The 15,195-nt window shown below is 34.3% G+C and overlaps 3 protein-coding genes across 3 annotated transcripts in view; 1 reads left to right on the forward strand and 2 right to left on the reverse strand.

Annotated features, from left to right (window-relative positions):
• The window catches only part of LOC106640896 (uncharacterized), a 136,437-nt gene that overhangs the window by 15,351 nt on the left and 105,891 nt on the right, over positions 1-15,195 (reverse strand). The window lies entirely within an intron of this gene.
• On the forward strand, positions 7,000-11,897 carry LOC149373863 (protein-lysine N-methyltransferase SMYD4-like). Its single transcript, XM_089595170.1, has 4 exons — positions 7,000-7,748; positions 8,396-8,495; positions 8,716-8,853; positions 11,874-11,897. Exons 1-4 carry the CDS (start codon positions 7,000-7,002, stop codon positions 11,895-11,897), a joined length of 1,011 nt encoding a protein of 336 aa, XP_089451296.1.
• On the reverse strand, positions 12,415-14,521 carry LOC106640910 (glutathione S-transferase). Its single transcript, XM_014355093.2, has 4 exons — positions 14,420-14,521; positions 13,221-13,357; positions 12,991-13,158; positions 12,415-12,902 (listed from the first exon to the last, which is right to left on the reverse strand). Exons 2-4 carry the CDS (start codon positions 13,351-13,353, stop codon positions 12,595-12,597), a joined length of 609 nt encoding a protein of 202 aa, XP_014210579.2. The 5' UTR covers positions 13,354-13,357; positions 14,420-14,521; the 3' UTR covers positions 12,415-12,594.

Consider the following 15,195-nt stretch of genomic DNA (forward strand, 5'->3'; position numbering starts at 1 on the left):
CACCCGTCAGAAACCCACTGCAGTGTTGAATTTCTGAGGATACACACACACACACACATACTCGCTCGAACGAGATTGGACCCACATTCTCGGGGATTTATTGGATTGATCGGCTGCCCGCGACTGTTATTACACCTCCCGCCGCAGGGATGACCGATGTATATACCGTATGCAAGGAGTGTGGGAGCGAAGGGTAGTGTATAGAGGACTGTACCCTAGATATATGTTACATGAAGAGGGCATAAACAGGCCGTCACACACGATTGTCGTGCATATATATGTGCATTTGAATGGTAAAGTATCCACGCGCCTTCGTCGTGTGTTAAATGGGGCGGATCATCGACTTTGAGGTTTACAAAGCAAATGTATACCGCTGTTGCAGTTGTTATTTATAGCTGCAACATGTTTTTAGGAAAAAAATTGTTTGTTTTTTTTTCTTCCTCCAGTGAGCGTGGAAATTTTACGGGCCGTTTTCAATTAATAAAATACGGTTTTATAATTTAAACGATATTAAAAACTGTGCATGAAATTCCGTTCATCAGTTGTATCGGGTGGTGTTACAAAATTCGTATATTGATAAACGTGCACGTACACGTAAATGATTAAATATTGTTTAATTACTTGTATATTTTAATAAGGTATTTATACACATTATATTAATTATTGATTACTCTTTTACTGCCGTTTAATTTAGTTACGCATTTTCTAGTAGCTTGTTAAAATTAAATTACAGTATGGCTCAATCGATAAAAGTGCAATTTTTCTTAAAATTTCAGTGAAAAAAAAATGTGAATAAAATAGAAGAAAAATGACACAACCATCGATCGTACAGTATTATTTGAAAGAGTTTGATTAAATATGCAGAATATTTTTAATAAATATCTTAACAGAAGTAAGGTCGAAAAGTAATATTTGGATATAAACTTGCAGGTACATTAAAATTCAATCTCCCCAGAATTTTTTTATGTTTCTGGTTTTCTAACGTGTCTCCGCTGAAAAAAGAAATTACAGCGAATGAAAGTTAATCCTTTCATATTTTAAAAAAATGTATAAAAAATTTTTTTTTTCAATTTATGCTCACATTTTCCAAATCGTCTAAAAAAATGTTCATACGGGCTTTTTATTCTAAGTGTTTAAAACATTGTTTGAAATTCATTAAATAGCAGTACGAACAAAATAAAATCATTTTCGGAAGAAAAAAAATGTAATTCAATTATTTTTAGAACCACGAATAGAATGCTTTTTGCGGAATTTCTCACTTACCCTTAAAGCACTCAATTAAAAAGTTAAAAACCATATAAATAAATATCTTGATAATCAAACGCTGTACGTAGCGAAGTTTCAAAAGATTGAATACAAAAAAATAGAAATCATAAAGTAAAAGAGGTCATCGGCCCCGCGAAATAAGAGCTGTAAATGACAAAGGCACCGATTCCCGAGTGGAGGTGAAATCGGGTCAATTCCTCGCAATAAACGGCGGGATCGAGCAATTCACGAAATGTAGCCCTCGAATAATCCGTGAAAGCTCATTTGACTCGTAAAAAAAGAAATAATAGAAATCCGACGGGCTCAGTCCACGGGCGGGGAAACGAAAAATAAACCGAATCGCCGAAAATAATGTACAAGACCACCCTCTGGTAACGGGTCGAGTGCTGGGGGATAATTATACGCCACCACAATGAATGAAGGGGGGGGAAACGGAGGAAACGGAAATAGGATAAATAGGGAAAATGTAAAGGGAGTTCGTTTACTCGTAGGTCGTCGTCGGAAACAGTCAAGGTACAAGGGAAATTCGATTCGAGCTGTTGGATTCAATTTTTCCACGGCGCGTTTGTCTTTCTTTTTCTTGAAAAACGGAGAAGCGAAAAGAGTTTTGTTCGATTGCGTTTCAGGTGTTTATTTTACCCTCGGGATCCGGTACACGTGTGTGTGCATAGCGTTTCGTGAATTTTTTTTGTTTAAAAAGGAAAGGTTTTGCGTTCGTACATACCTTTTTATTCTGGTCTTCAAAAATAAATTAAATTCACCGTTTAACGTTCTTTTCTGTCTGTTGGTGTCAGGATGAATTTAATTTTACGGTATAAATTATAAGTAATGACTTTTTTTTTCTCTGGACAGAAACGTTTCATTTTCAGGTTCAATGACCTAAAGATCAGGTTAGATCTCGAAGTGAAAATTAAATTAGTGAATAATTAATGATAATAAGAAATAATCAAGTCCGGATTTTAAACTGAGAAGAGAATTTAATAACTGTCATTATTAGTTATTTTTTTAATTTTATCATACATGGCATATCGGAAGGTACAAAAAACCGATAGTTATTATAAATTATAATTAACTGAAACTTATAGTTTGTAACATGCATTATATATTATTAATTATTTTTAAATTTTCTACAGATTATTACTCATTATTCATAAAGATGTTTTATTGCCTTGACTTAATAAAGGAATAACACTGAGTTTTTCAAATCAATTTCCACAACAAAATTTAAAAAATAAATCAATAACCATTAATATTTATAGAAAAGATATTGTTGATATAGTCTCAAATCTGAACTTTATTGTTATTATTAATTTTTCTTTTTTTTTAAAAAAACAATTATATGAAAGAGATAATTTTTTCCCGTCTTACCTTGACTCGTCTGTTTCTACTTCATCTTTTCAAATTAGATCGACATTCGGGTTATACTATTTTGGTAATACGCTTTCATGTATAAATAAAAAGTGAAAAAAAGTTTATTGTAGTACGAATGACTGATAGGACTGGGGGAGTAATTTAGTTACTGTACCCACAAAAGTGTAAAAAATACATTTTATTATTGTAAATTCAAGCAGCGCACGCACTAGTTTTTTTTTGTGCCCACGTGTATGCAGAGTATACACTTGAAAAGGGTCTGACCCGTACATTCTGAAAACATTTTTACATCGTCAAAAAATTTTCAACCACGAGAGAATTCACTTGCACAGCGTATTTTTTCCACTCCGTTAGTTCTTTTGGTTTAAAATCTCAACGAAAAAAACATCCAGTATTCCCCGACCCAACGTTACTCGGCACATCTAATTAAATATCAGATGACCCAATACCACTTTTACGCCTTTAACAAAATACTCGCCCCTTGAAAATACAGATCAAGCAAAAAAAAAGTCCACTAGCCCTCAGCTCGCAAAAATCGATAGCTCCCCTTTCCACGTCTCCGTCGTTCTCCCGTCTCCGCCTAGACTCATCTTCTTCTGCTAAACCATCACTTTTTACCTCTTCCGTTCCACTAGACTGGCATATATGCAAAATACACTCCTACCCGAAGGTACAGCTTTAATTTTTTCTCCCTCTTTTTTTCCTCTTCCGTCCGAATTTTCCCATCCATCCTCCTCGTTCCGGTAACAACGTTTGCTTCCCGTTATACGGGGTGCAATTAGTTCGAAAACAAGGGCATGGAAGGGGGGGAGGGGGTTCGAACGGTGCACGGGCTTACCCCCTACCGCGAACTTCGGTACAAGCGAGAGTTGTTGTTTGCAGGCCATGGCAAAGGCTTTGAAAATTTTCGGAGGGTTATTTTTCGCAACCACGTTGTTTTACTATAATTACAAATGTTTTTTCTCGGTGGTTACGCGTTGAAGTGTATTTTGCGGATTTAATTACGCCACGGGACTGTGAGTTTGCGAAAGTTTAATTTCAATTTGGAAACTGTGGCGATGACGAGCAGAAGAGGTTATGAAATTAATATGATGATTCATTACGCTCGAATGATTTAATTGGTCCTACTTCTTTTGCATCCTGGCGAAGTTAAGCATACTTAATAATATGTTGTACCATCCAGTTTCTGAGTGAGTTTTTGTCATCTGCAAAATTTTTTAGTTCCTTTACATACGGTTGAAAAATTTTTTAGCCCCAACCTCTGTACAAGTATACTACATAACCTTTGAACGGGTACTCGGTTGATAAAACATGAATTTACAAATTCAATACGTGAGTGAAAAGTTTTATGATTTTAGAGACGCTATAATATTCGAATATTGATTGATAAAAAACTAGTAGATGTTAACTGTTCAAGATGTTATACTAAACCATGTACTGAGGGCGATAGGTGGTGCTGCGGAGTAGAAAAAGGATATTCTGTATATTTACTTTTTATAAATTGGCAAAAAGTACGAACGTCTTTATGATCAAGTACGTAATATATTATATTATAAGCATTAATGTTAATAAATAGTAATATTAATACAGTTAAAGGGATCTTTTGTCGGTAAGATCAATTTCTGATTAACCAATTGATCCCTTTTGCGTAATGGAATTGAAAAATTATCAAAATTTTCCTAACAAAAAACAAAATTATTTACATATAGTATATATTGTCGTTGGGTATTATTTTGATTGACATCTCGAGTGAACAATCGCAAATAGGACGTACATACACTTACCCATAAATACACAAAGCAAAGAAAAGCCAAGCGTGAATATACGTGTTCATGCAGTCATATTGGCAAACAGAATCGCTGTAGCTATGAAGAGGATGAATAATCATAAAAGCAGCGTCACCTACTCGACGTGTACATTTCCATGTCACGAAGGAAGTAAAATGCTGGTAAAATAAGAGCCAAAAAAATTCGTAGGTAAAAAAACCAATACCTAAGTAAAAAGAGACATTAATCACGATTAACATTCAGCGTAATACCCGGACGGCCCGCCGATTTCACGTCCGGAGGGATTAATTAATTTTGACGAAAGCCCTGCCTTGTGCTCACTCATTTCGATATATTCGGGATGTATCGTATAGGTGTACACTTATTTTTGCATATTGCAGTTCGAAAGCATTGGATTAGACTTTAAGCGCATATATATAAATACATATACATATTTCCCTCTTTGCGATGCAAATTTTTTTTTTCAAAGGAGGTGGGAAGGCGTGCTCCAGATTTTCATGAATACCAAATGTGACGAACTTTTTACTCTTTTCGTCGGATTCAATGTACGGAAAATTTCCGAGTTATTGTTCCATTGCAGCAAAAAGGGATCTCTTTTTTTCCCTCTCAATTTCCCGCGTACGGATGATTTAAAAAAAAAAAAAGGATGGGGTTCCCTTTCTCACGCAACGGCAAAGCGAGCGCCTTTGATGAACTTCAAATAGTATAATAAAAAAAAAGTCGACGCTTCGTAGGTCTCGTATAAAGGAAACAAAGTTAATAACAACCCGATAATGACAAAAAAGCATCGGATGAATATACAAAGTATGATATTTTTTTTTTTATTGTATCGAGTACTTCGTGTGAGACTAGGGCAATGAGCCGAATCGGACGTTGAGCCGAATAGCCAGGAGTGTGGCAAATACTGGGTGCCAAGGGGGGAGTCACGAAAAATGTAGGTACAATTTTTTATCGTAAGTCAGTTCTTTAGGAATCAGACGGTCTGATTCCTTAAGAACTGACTTACGACAAAAAATTGTACCTACATTTTTCGTGACTCCCCCCTTGGCACCCGGTATTTGCCACACTCCTGGCTATTCGGCTCACCGTCCGATTTTTCGGCTCATTGTCCGATTCGGCTCAACGTCCGATTCGGCTCATTGCCCTAGTCTCCTTCGTGTGTAAAAAAAGTGCGCTACAAGTATAGTCATAACCTATTATAAAAAACGAAAGAACGTTGGCAAGTACTTGGAATTGAGAAACAAGCGGGTAGGTCAGGGATGTAGATGTAATATATAAAGTTGTACACACAGCTCGGGGATTCCCCTGAATTCACATCGAGAGAAAGTCTATTGTTGTTCCACGGGCATATTAGGTTCGTTCAAGCCCCTTTTGGTTCGGTTCGGTTCTCTTAACAAAATATATCTATATACATAGGGAACCAAACAGAACTGGTTCTGTATATATAGGTATATTTTGTTAAGAGAATCGAACCGAACCAAAAGGGGCTTGAACAAATCTACAGTGCCGTTGTCCGGCTTTATCTATTCGGTATCTCTCGTTGCTTTTGAGATTGAAATTACTGGGACTTGTAAGTAGTAGGGTACTTATGTTTTTCTAATAGGCTTGTTCAAGCCAATTCTCGGTGAGACTCGGAGAGACTCTAGGAGCCTCCGAGAATGGAAACGAACAAGTGTTATTCTCCGAGTGCTTCGAGAGACTGTCCCTGAGAATGTATATGCACACGTTAGGTTAGATAAGTACAAAAAGTAAACAGAGTGTCTTTAAGACACTGTCTTAGTGTTAGAGTGAATCTACATAGGATAGAATTCATAGGATTTTAATTTATCTGACCTAACGTGTGCATATATTACATTCTCGGGGACAGTCAGAGTCTCTCGGAGCAGAGATGTCTACTCATCTCTGCTCGGAGGCTCCCACTCCCAGAGTCTCTCTCCGAGTGTCACCGAGAATTGGCTTGAACAAACCTAAATGCATCAGCGAAAATTTTTTTCACCGATACAGGCTTGAGGCTTCGGTGTAACTACACCAGATGGCACAGTGAGCCTGCCTGCATGTGCGAATAGAAGGCTTCTATACCCACTTACTGGGTTTTGCGGGCCTATGTTTTAACATATAGGCTCGCGAAGCGGAAAGAGTTATATGGTACGGCTCCCGACGAGTAATATTTTTTATTTACGTGGTGTTTATCGGGTGTTTTTTTGATTTAATGATTTAAGCATATATTATCTGAACAGTATTAAATTCATAGAGGAATTATTTCTAACACCTCTACGATTACATTCAAATTTATATTTGAAAGATCAATTTGTTTGTAGTAATCAGAACGGTCGGATTCGAAATGTTCGAATCTCCCAAATCGAATGCGCATTTATAAAATTGAAGTGTAAGGTTTTTTAGAGAGATTACAAGGAGCACTGTTATTCATCCATACAAAGTTAGTTTGACGCTTATTTTAATTTTATATGTTCGTTTGTACAAAGTTAATTATCAGATACACCTACATTTGTTCTAGAGTAGATTCAGTCGACATTATAGCCTCACATATATTGCTATAAAAGACAGTTTACTGAATATGGCTTGGCTACAGTGTATAGATTACTGTATAAAAAAAGTTTTCTGCAATGGAATAGACCAGAAAACAATAAAATCTGCCAAAGCATCGACAGCAGCTCGCCAGAGGGGCAATATACTTTATGTAAGTCATAACTCAAACAGTGATAACAAGAAACTACACCTCGAGATTCTGTCCCACTACTCTGAAAGTGTGGCTTTGGCTGAGGATGGCTCCAAAGAGTTGGCCTTGGCTTACTCCAATAGATCAGCTTTGCTGCTACATTTGTGCAAATACCAGGAGTGTCTCGTTGACATTGAAAGGGCCCACCAAATCACAAAGTCGGAAGAGATGAGGGTAAAACTTCAGACTCGAAAAATGAAGTGCATGAAACTGATGAATGATAAGAATAACCTTTTGCTGGAAGGTGAAGAACTCGAAACTATTGAGTCTTATGCAGTTGGTGAAAGGTCCAAGACCATCCCCTGCGCCTATGACTGCATCACTCTGGCCTACAACGAAAAATACGGGAGACATGTCATAGCCACCAAAGATATAGATCCTGGGCAAGTAGTGGCCATTGAGAAAGGTTCGGTGCTTTTTCCCAATAGTAATAAGATATATCTAAATTGTTCCCACTGTTTGATGTTTGCCTGCAATGGAATACCGTGCACATCTTGTGCTGTGGTGATTTATTGCTCGGAAAAGTGCAGGGATGAGGCTTGGCTGCAGTATCACGATATCGAGTGTGCAGTGCTTCCTGTTGTGATGTGGGTTAATAATAAGCTAAATTTAATATCATTAACGATAGCTGTTAGATTATTTATCATATCAGTCAAAAGGGAAGGTTTACTTACTGTCGTTAAGGTTGCAAACGAGATTTACGATTTGCAAAGAAAAGGTTTTTGTCTCCTTAAATATAACTCATGATCTTTTTTATTTTCTGTTCCTACAAATGATTGAAATCAATTAATTATTTCAAGGGGAATGTGTCCAAGGATTTTTTCATAATGGGTTGTTCCAAAGCAACAAATTCAAAACCATATTTAATTTGATATCTTGTAATAAAGCAAGAGGAGGTGAAATTGAAAAATCATATTTGATCCAGTGCATGGAAGAGATTGTAGACTTGTTAGCAAAGTTTACAGGCATATTTGATTCCATCGATCCAAAATATTTGGATAAAGTGAAGACATTTTTGTCGCATGAAATGTTATATAAATTGAAACACATTTCAGACTTTAACGGTTACCAGGTACAATAAAAAAAGAAATCATTTTCTACAAATAATTACTTTTAATTCTTTCTAATTCAACGCTTAGTTTGAAGGTAGAAAATGCAAATGTCTATCCATGGAAGAATGCATAACCACATGCAGAGATGTAGATATTGGGGTTATTGTATTATCGTTTTGTAGTCTCCTTAATCATAGTTGCTCCTACAACGTTGAGCGAATGGTAACTAAAAATCAACAAATGATCCTTTATGCTGTACGACCCATAGAGAAAGGAGAACAGGTAATAACGTATGTCAATAAATCTAGGTACATTAAGTACCTTAACACTTTACAATGGCAGCTTTACACTCTTTATCATCAAATTTTCAAAATGTATTACCCACCAGCTTATCAGAAAATTTATTTGTAAATTGAAAAATGGGGTGTTTTGCTAAAAAATTGACTATGAAAAAAGTTCCGTCACCTAAGTAGACACATATATTTTTATTGAAAAATTCTAGCTATTCATTACTTATGGTCCTACAATGCTGCTGGAAAAAAGGGAAAGACAAGAGTTGATAGGGAAATCGCAGCATTTCTTTATCTGTGATTGTATAGCATGTACAGAAAACTGGTCAATCGATTTGGAGTTGGATATGGTAAGTTAGTTTATTTTTAAAATAATATTTTACAATAAAATACACAGAGTGTGGTTTAAAAATGTGTTAACAGCAATGCTATACACAATAAAGGACAGGAATAGTTTTTATATTGGCTATTTCATCGCTTTAGCCAACTCAGATTTTACTGGTTGATATATGACAGTTATACTTATACCTACATTTCACATAATTTAAATTCTACAATTTTCAACATGAAAATATTCTTTTTTTACACCTTGTTTGTATGTACCTGTAAATCGAGTTGTGTAATAAAAAATATTGCAAAAATATCTTAAATTTTAGATGATCCAAAGTTTTAACAATCCTGAATTCAAATCGGAACTTCAGAAAATTGAGGACATACAATTTGTCTTTTGTTCAGTTCTCGGAAAAAAAGAAGATCGAATATATAGTAAATCCATCCTAAATAAAGTAGTAAAAATTATGAAAGCAATTTCCAAGACTTTACCTGCCTATGTAGCTTTTAAGCATAATTTTTGGTATGGGGCTTGGATGTCAATGTATTTCGAAAAAAAGTTTGGTATTGAAGTTTCTGAAATACCTAGTGACTGTTGAATTTTTTTTTTTTTTTTTTTTTTTTTTTTTTTTTTCATTGCTACCAGCAAATAGCAAAACAACAGATTTTAAAACTTACCAAGTACAACTGTGATTTTGAAAATCCTTCAATTATAGATACAAATTATTATTTATTTTTATTTTTACTTTTCTTTTATTATTTTAAAAAATTTTTTATTTTATGCTGGCTGATGTGTAAATTTATTAAATTTGTACAATTCACATTATAGAACTGTTATTATTTACAAAAAAGTTCTTGTTAAAAAAGTGTACTTAAATTTTAGAAAATACACAATTCTTTTTTAAATTTCACTAAATTTTTAAGTAGTTGTACACGTGAACTATTTCTGAGTGTTAAAATTTTATCAGAATATTTTAAAACTACGGATTTTTCAGAAGTCTTGAACATGAAAAAGTTCACGTTTTTGATGGGTAAAGAAATACTTTAAAAAAATACAATTATAATTCAACAAGTTTTCTTTGTTTTATCAGCTCTGAGCGAGAGATCATCAAAAGGCGAAGATAAATTATTGGGTAAGACAAATAAAATAATGCCTAATCATAGTGTTGATGTTTCTGAATAAATAAATTAAAAAATGAGATTTAAAGGTCACTGAGCACTATTTCAAAATCAATCATTAGTAACATTTTTATATGTGAGATTCCACGCTTATCTTAATGTTTTGAAATGTTAATCAAAATAAAAATAAATCTTGGTATCTCGTGAAGATCTAGTGCAGGGCAATAGTTTTTTATATTGTTTAATAATATACATTTTGTAAGAAAAAAAATTCCAAAATAACATATAGAGATTAGAGAATAGTGTTCAGCTTGTAGGTAAACGAAAGACTGCATAGGATATTAATTTGTATTAATCTTGATTTGTCTATATTTGTAAAATTATTATATACATTACTTTTATAGTTTAATAAATAATAAAACTTTTTCACTTGACAAGTTGTAATGAAAATTTTCTTTCAACTGACAAAATAAATGATTTACTAAGATGAGAAATTAAATAAATGACAATGTAATGCCAACGATACGGTTACTATCGTAAAAAAGTGTTTATTACAAAACATCTCGTCTGTACTAATAATAATAAATATTTTATACCAGTTACTTCACCGGCATAGTATATGTATTAATCAAGTGAATGGTAAAGTAGATTTTCAACTATTTTTAATTTGTTTTTAATTAAACAATTAAAAAATCTGTAACAAAATGACCAATTCAATAATAAACGATAATAAAAATGTAACCATTGTTTTCGGATACTGTAGCCATATTCCAACTTAAACACAAACTTTTAATCATACGTTAGTACTGAAAAAGCCATTGAAAAATTGAAACAACATAATTAATTCATGATATGTATTATAAATATTTTTTATTGGAAAACTAAAAAAACTTGAGAGAAATTTTTTTTTTTTGTTAAACTATAATTACCAAGTATTTCTTCACTTTATTACGAAAAATGACAAATAAAAGAATTTAAAAAAAAATTCCTTTTAACAAAAAAGTCTCATTTTACAAGTTTTTGGTTTTCATCGTGTTTGGCATCAACTCACTTGCCTCCTAGTAACAGTTTCGTTTTCTTAATAAATAATATCTGATGAATTAATAATTGTAGTAGACAAATGTGTGCTTAAAAAAAAAATCTAGAATTCATCACTCCTCTGAATTCATAAACTTTTAAATTTTCAATGAAGGATTTCAATGACCCTCGAGGTACTTGCACTTATGTAGAGAGCCGCCGGTGCAAATCGAACGAAAGAAACAAAGGAAACCCCGACGCACCGCAGTAAAGAGTAGTTTCTATTGCGTTTCAAAAGTAGCAGCGTCGCAGCGACATTTGTGGTGGATAATATGATAATGAAAACTCGCCCATTGATAGCACTTCCCTCTCTCTCTCTCTTCGGTGGCGATTTAAAGGCGGATTTAAAGTAATTTAAAAATTCCTTGCTAAAAATAATTACGCTATTAGACATTAAAATAAAGTGGTCACGTAAGAGTGGCAAATATGTAAACTCGATGAAACAACAGTGTAAAGTACGTTTAGTAAGCTGATGATATTTGCCCTTATCTACTTATTTAGGTATTTTTGAGAGTCGTCGTCCGTAAACTGTTAACAATATAAGGACCAACTTCAGGAATTACCTGGACGAGTATTGAGATTTCGGATCTGCTCAAGGACAAGGACTCGCACGTTTACAAGGAACGATTTATACAAAGCACCTGAAGCTTCTACCCTGTAACTTATTTCACTTAAAAATCGTAATAAGCCAATACGTTGATATGAACTTAAATATTTACGATCCTGAATTAAGAGGTATGGTACTGGCTTACGAAAATCCTAAGGTTGAAATGCCAATGAATGTCATTATTCGTAAAACACATTACATACAAATGGACCGTGAAGCGAATTTTTATGTTTTCAGGCCAAAAGTTGGCCACAGCCTTAGAGGCATTGTAAATACGAAAGGAAACAATCAAGTTGGTGTTTTATGGCACAAAGCTTTTAACTTATTAATAACTCGGCTATCACGTAGATTATAGGAAACTGGCCTGGTAATACAGTTAAAATTGGTGATGAAGTCAGGGGTTACCCTAGACGCTATAGAATACAAGTCAAGACTGCCATATATGCGTGGCTTATTGGATAACAAGGGATTTCAACAGAGGTTGCAGCGACATTTGCTAAATAGGTACAACTTTTAGCCCGAGGACCAAAAACATTTTTCATTATTCATGTTGTCTTTTGTATACTATTACTATGTCTTATTTTCGGCGAAGCTCAGCAATATTTAACCTTGTAAACAAAAATATTTTATGTCAACGCACTTCTTGGTCCATGTAAAAAAACTGTATGTATGACAAATGGTCATGCTGTTATTATTTCTCTCCACTTTCTACCTAAACTTATTTTAAGTATATTAATCATTAGGAATGATAAAATTTTTAAAAAAGATGATTTAAACTATCATAAGATTTTTATTCGTAAAAAAATTATACAATTCACAAGTGTGCAAGCGAGTACCAGGAAAAAATAGCTTCATCTATTTGGTTTAAATTACATTTAAACTTTAAGAAGAACACTGTTGGAATATTTAATAACTTTCATATAAAAATAACTTGTATATTGAACTAATATTGACAATTTTACAAGTCGGTTTTGGGTCGTTTGGCCAACCATGCTTTGATCTTTGGCTCTTGGTGAACTTTTTCCTTCAATTTTTTCAGACTGTCGTATTTTTCAAGAATGTCGTACTTGGCCATGTAATTCAAGTAATCAAGAAGAGCAACGAAGAAAAGATCAGCCCAAGTGAGTTTTCCACCAACAAAGTAGCCACCGTTCTTTTTCACCTGCTCATCCAGACGCTCAAGGTAGAAAGGAACGAGTTCCTTGGCAGCCTCAAGTTTCTGTTTCTTAGCTTCTTCATTACTTTCGTAGTGTCCAGCGGCGATTTCTGTGTAAAAAAAAAATTACGTTTAATTTTCATACTAATGGTCAAACAATTCCAATGTTATAATGGCAATTAATGAAACAATACTCACTGGCACGGAGATCGTGAATTGTATCAACAGCAGCGTCAATCTCAAGATTTTCCCAATCGTCTTTTCCAGCTAAACCAAATTGCTTGGCCAAGTAACGACAGATAGCAGTCGATTGGCAGACTTTTTTGCCATCTACTTCAAGAACAGGCATCTGACCAAAAGGTGTAGCTGAAACGGGATATCATTGTTAAATAATGAAAAGTGAGCTAACACAAATAAATAAAACGTACTAGGCTTGATTTTTGGCCACTCGTCCATCTTCACACGATCGTCAACGAAATCAACGCTTCCATAGCTGAGAAGGAACCTAATGGGCTCGCCAAGAGCAGTGATATCAAAGTAAGACACTTTGTAGGATGTCATGTTTCTGCAAAATAATATGTGAATCTCGTTAAGAAATTAGCTATCAACATACAAGTACAACTTTACAGTGAAAGTTCTAAAAATCGTACAGAAGGTGCTTGAGAACTTATAAAATATTTTATCAATATTCTCAATTTACTTTGAACAACTCGTTTTATCATTTGAAATGATTTTTTTTTTTTTAATAAGTATTCCTATGTTTGTACACAAGCTTATCTTATTTATTCAACATTTTATTGCCGCGGAAACCGAACTATTGTGCAATAATTATCAAAATATCAAGCGTTAATATTTGTCTAAAATAGGCTTTCCCATCCATAATGGTACACATATACAATATTGAACAAAAGGTATTGTTCACAGTTCACAATTACCATGTTTAATAAATACTTAAACTCAGCAAGGTAGAATTTTTCAAAAGAAAGAAGTGACTTCACTGCACACGCATTTATTATCAATGGTGATAAGAATTTCTTCAAATCGACGCCTTATCATCAAAATTTTTATCTTCCAAGGCAACTTAGTTTTCGCGACGAGTACAAACTAACTTTCACTCAAAACTGATAAAGAAAAAAGTTACATATGGCATACGTGGTTTACTTTGACGAAAAAAATCTTTCCGGACTGGACGCCTAAAAAAACTCTTTGTCTATCCCGGTACTTACTTATACAAAAAAATTTTGCTCGTCAAATAAAACGTTCCTACACTTGAGCATTGACTTTATCAAAGTATTCGTTGTCGTAAACATAATGAAATCGCAATTGAATTTTGAAAGTGGCACAAGCGAACGGATCTCATTTATGAAAAATCTTAACGCGAAAAGTCTATATAAAAAAGAAGAAAAGCCTACCGGCATCCTATACACCATTAAAGGCAAGGCACACACACACACACACGAGAAACGCCCAAACGACCTACTTTCATTTTTTTGTATATACCCATCTGTTCGAGTGATCACCGGCTTTTTCCTCGCCCCATCGCGTTTTTTTCGTTATAAACTAGTAAGTATTTACTTCAATAAAAAAAAACAGTCCCCTTAATCAACACAATTGCGACGTTACGTACCTTCGCTTGTTTTTAGGTGAAAATCCGTGGAAATATGTATTACTGTAGTAATAAGTAAGTCGTTTTAGACAAAAATGCTCGTTACCACGCTCGATGCTACAGGCTGAAGTTCAGCCGCTGAACGTGAACTGGTCAAACAACACAGAAGAGAAGAGCGGTTCGTACTACACACGACTACGAGTAATATCGGCGTGGCAGTGAATGACGCATATGTTTTTTTTTGACGGCGCGGCGCCGTTGCCGATATATGATCAGAGAGTCACTCGGTCGGTGAAGCGTGGCACTACGGCACCATCAGTCAGGGGGCCTTACTTATCGTCAGAGAAATATATTATTTTTCTGCGTATAATTTTCAAAACGCGTTATGAATCGCATTTTTGTCAACGTATGCGGGGTAGTACAAAATATGGATAAAATTGTTTGAAGCAAAGTGAAATCATCAAGGTCGTGTACCTTTGCACAAAATGACTGTAAATTCAATTAATTTGCAGCGTGTCGGAATGCAAGTATACACGTATAAATATTTTGTTTGGGCAAACAAAGCTGATTAACTCGATCACTTAGATGCTTACGAACAATGTAAGCGGTAATTAGTGCTTTGAATTTTCTTTTCGTTTCAGTATAGTAAATAAGTATGCGTATTTATGATTACTGAGGAGATGACGGTTTCTGTGTGTTGACACGATTTAACTATTTTTAACGATTTCAAACGTATTTATGTCGAAAGATGTGGAAAATATGGAAGAAACAATTTAAAAGTTTTTACTTGCTCACTT

This window comes from Copidosoma floridanum, unplaced genomic scaffold (assembly GCF_036245765.1).
Source record: "Copidosoma floridanum isolate Cflo_tuat_1 unplaced genomic scaffold, Cflo_Japanese_pri ptg000025l, whole genome shotgun sequence".
Classification (NCBI taxonomy): Eukaryota; Metazoa; Arthropoda; class Insecta; order Hymenoptera; family Encyrtidae; genus Copidosoma; species Copidosoma floridanum.

Coding starts and splice junctions, on each gene's coding strand:
- LOC149373863 (XM_089595170.1), top strand. CDS start 7,000: ATGGCTTGGCTACAGTGTATAGATTACTGTATAAAAAAAGTTTTCTGC. Junction 7,749..8,395: donor GCAGTGCTTCCTGTTGTGAT/GTGGGTTAATAA, acceptor ATCGTTTTGTAG/TCTCCTTAATCATAGTTGCT. Junction 8,854..11,873: donor TCGATTTGGAGTTGGATATG/GTAAGTTAGTTT, acceptor TTATGTTTTCAG/GCCAAAAGTTGGCCACAGCC.
- LOC106640910 (XM_014355093.2), bottom strand. CDS start 13,353: ATGACATCCTACAAAGTGTCTTACTTTGATATCACTGCTCTTGGCGAG. Junction 13,159..13,220: donor GTGGCCAAAAATCAAGCCTA/GTACGTTTTATT, acceptor ATCCCGTTTCAG/CTACACCTTTTGGTCAGATG. Junction 12,903..12,990: donor AATTCACGATCTCCGTGCCA/GTGAGTATTGTT, acceptor TTTTTTACACAG/AAATCGCCGCTGGACACTAC.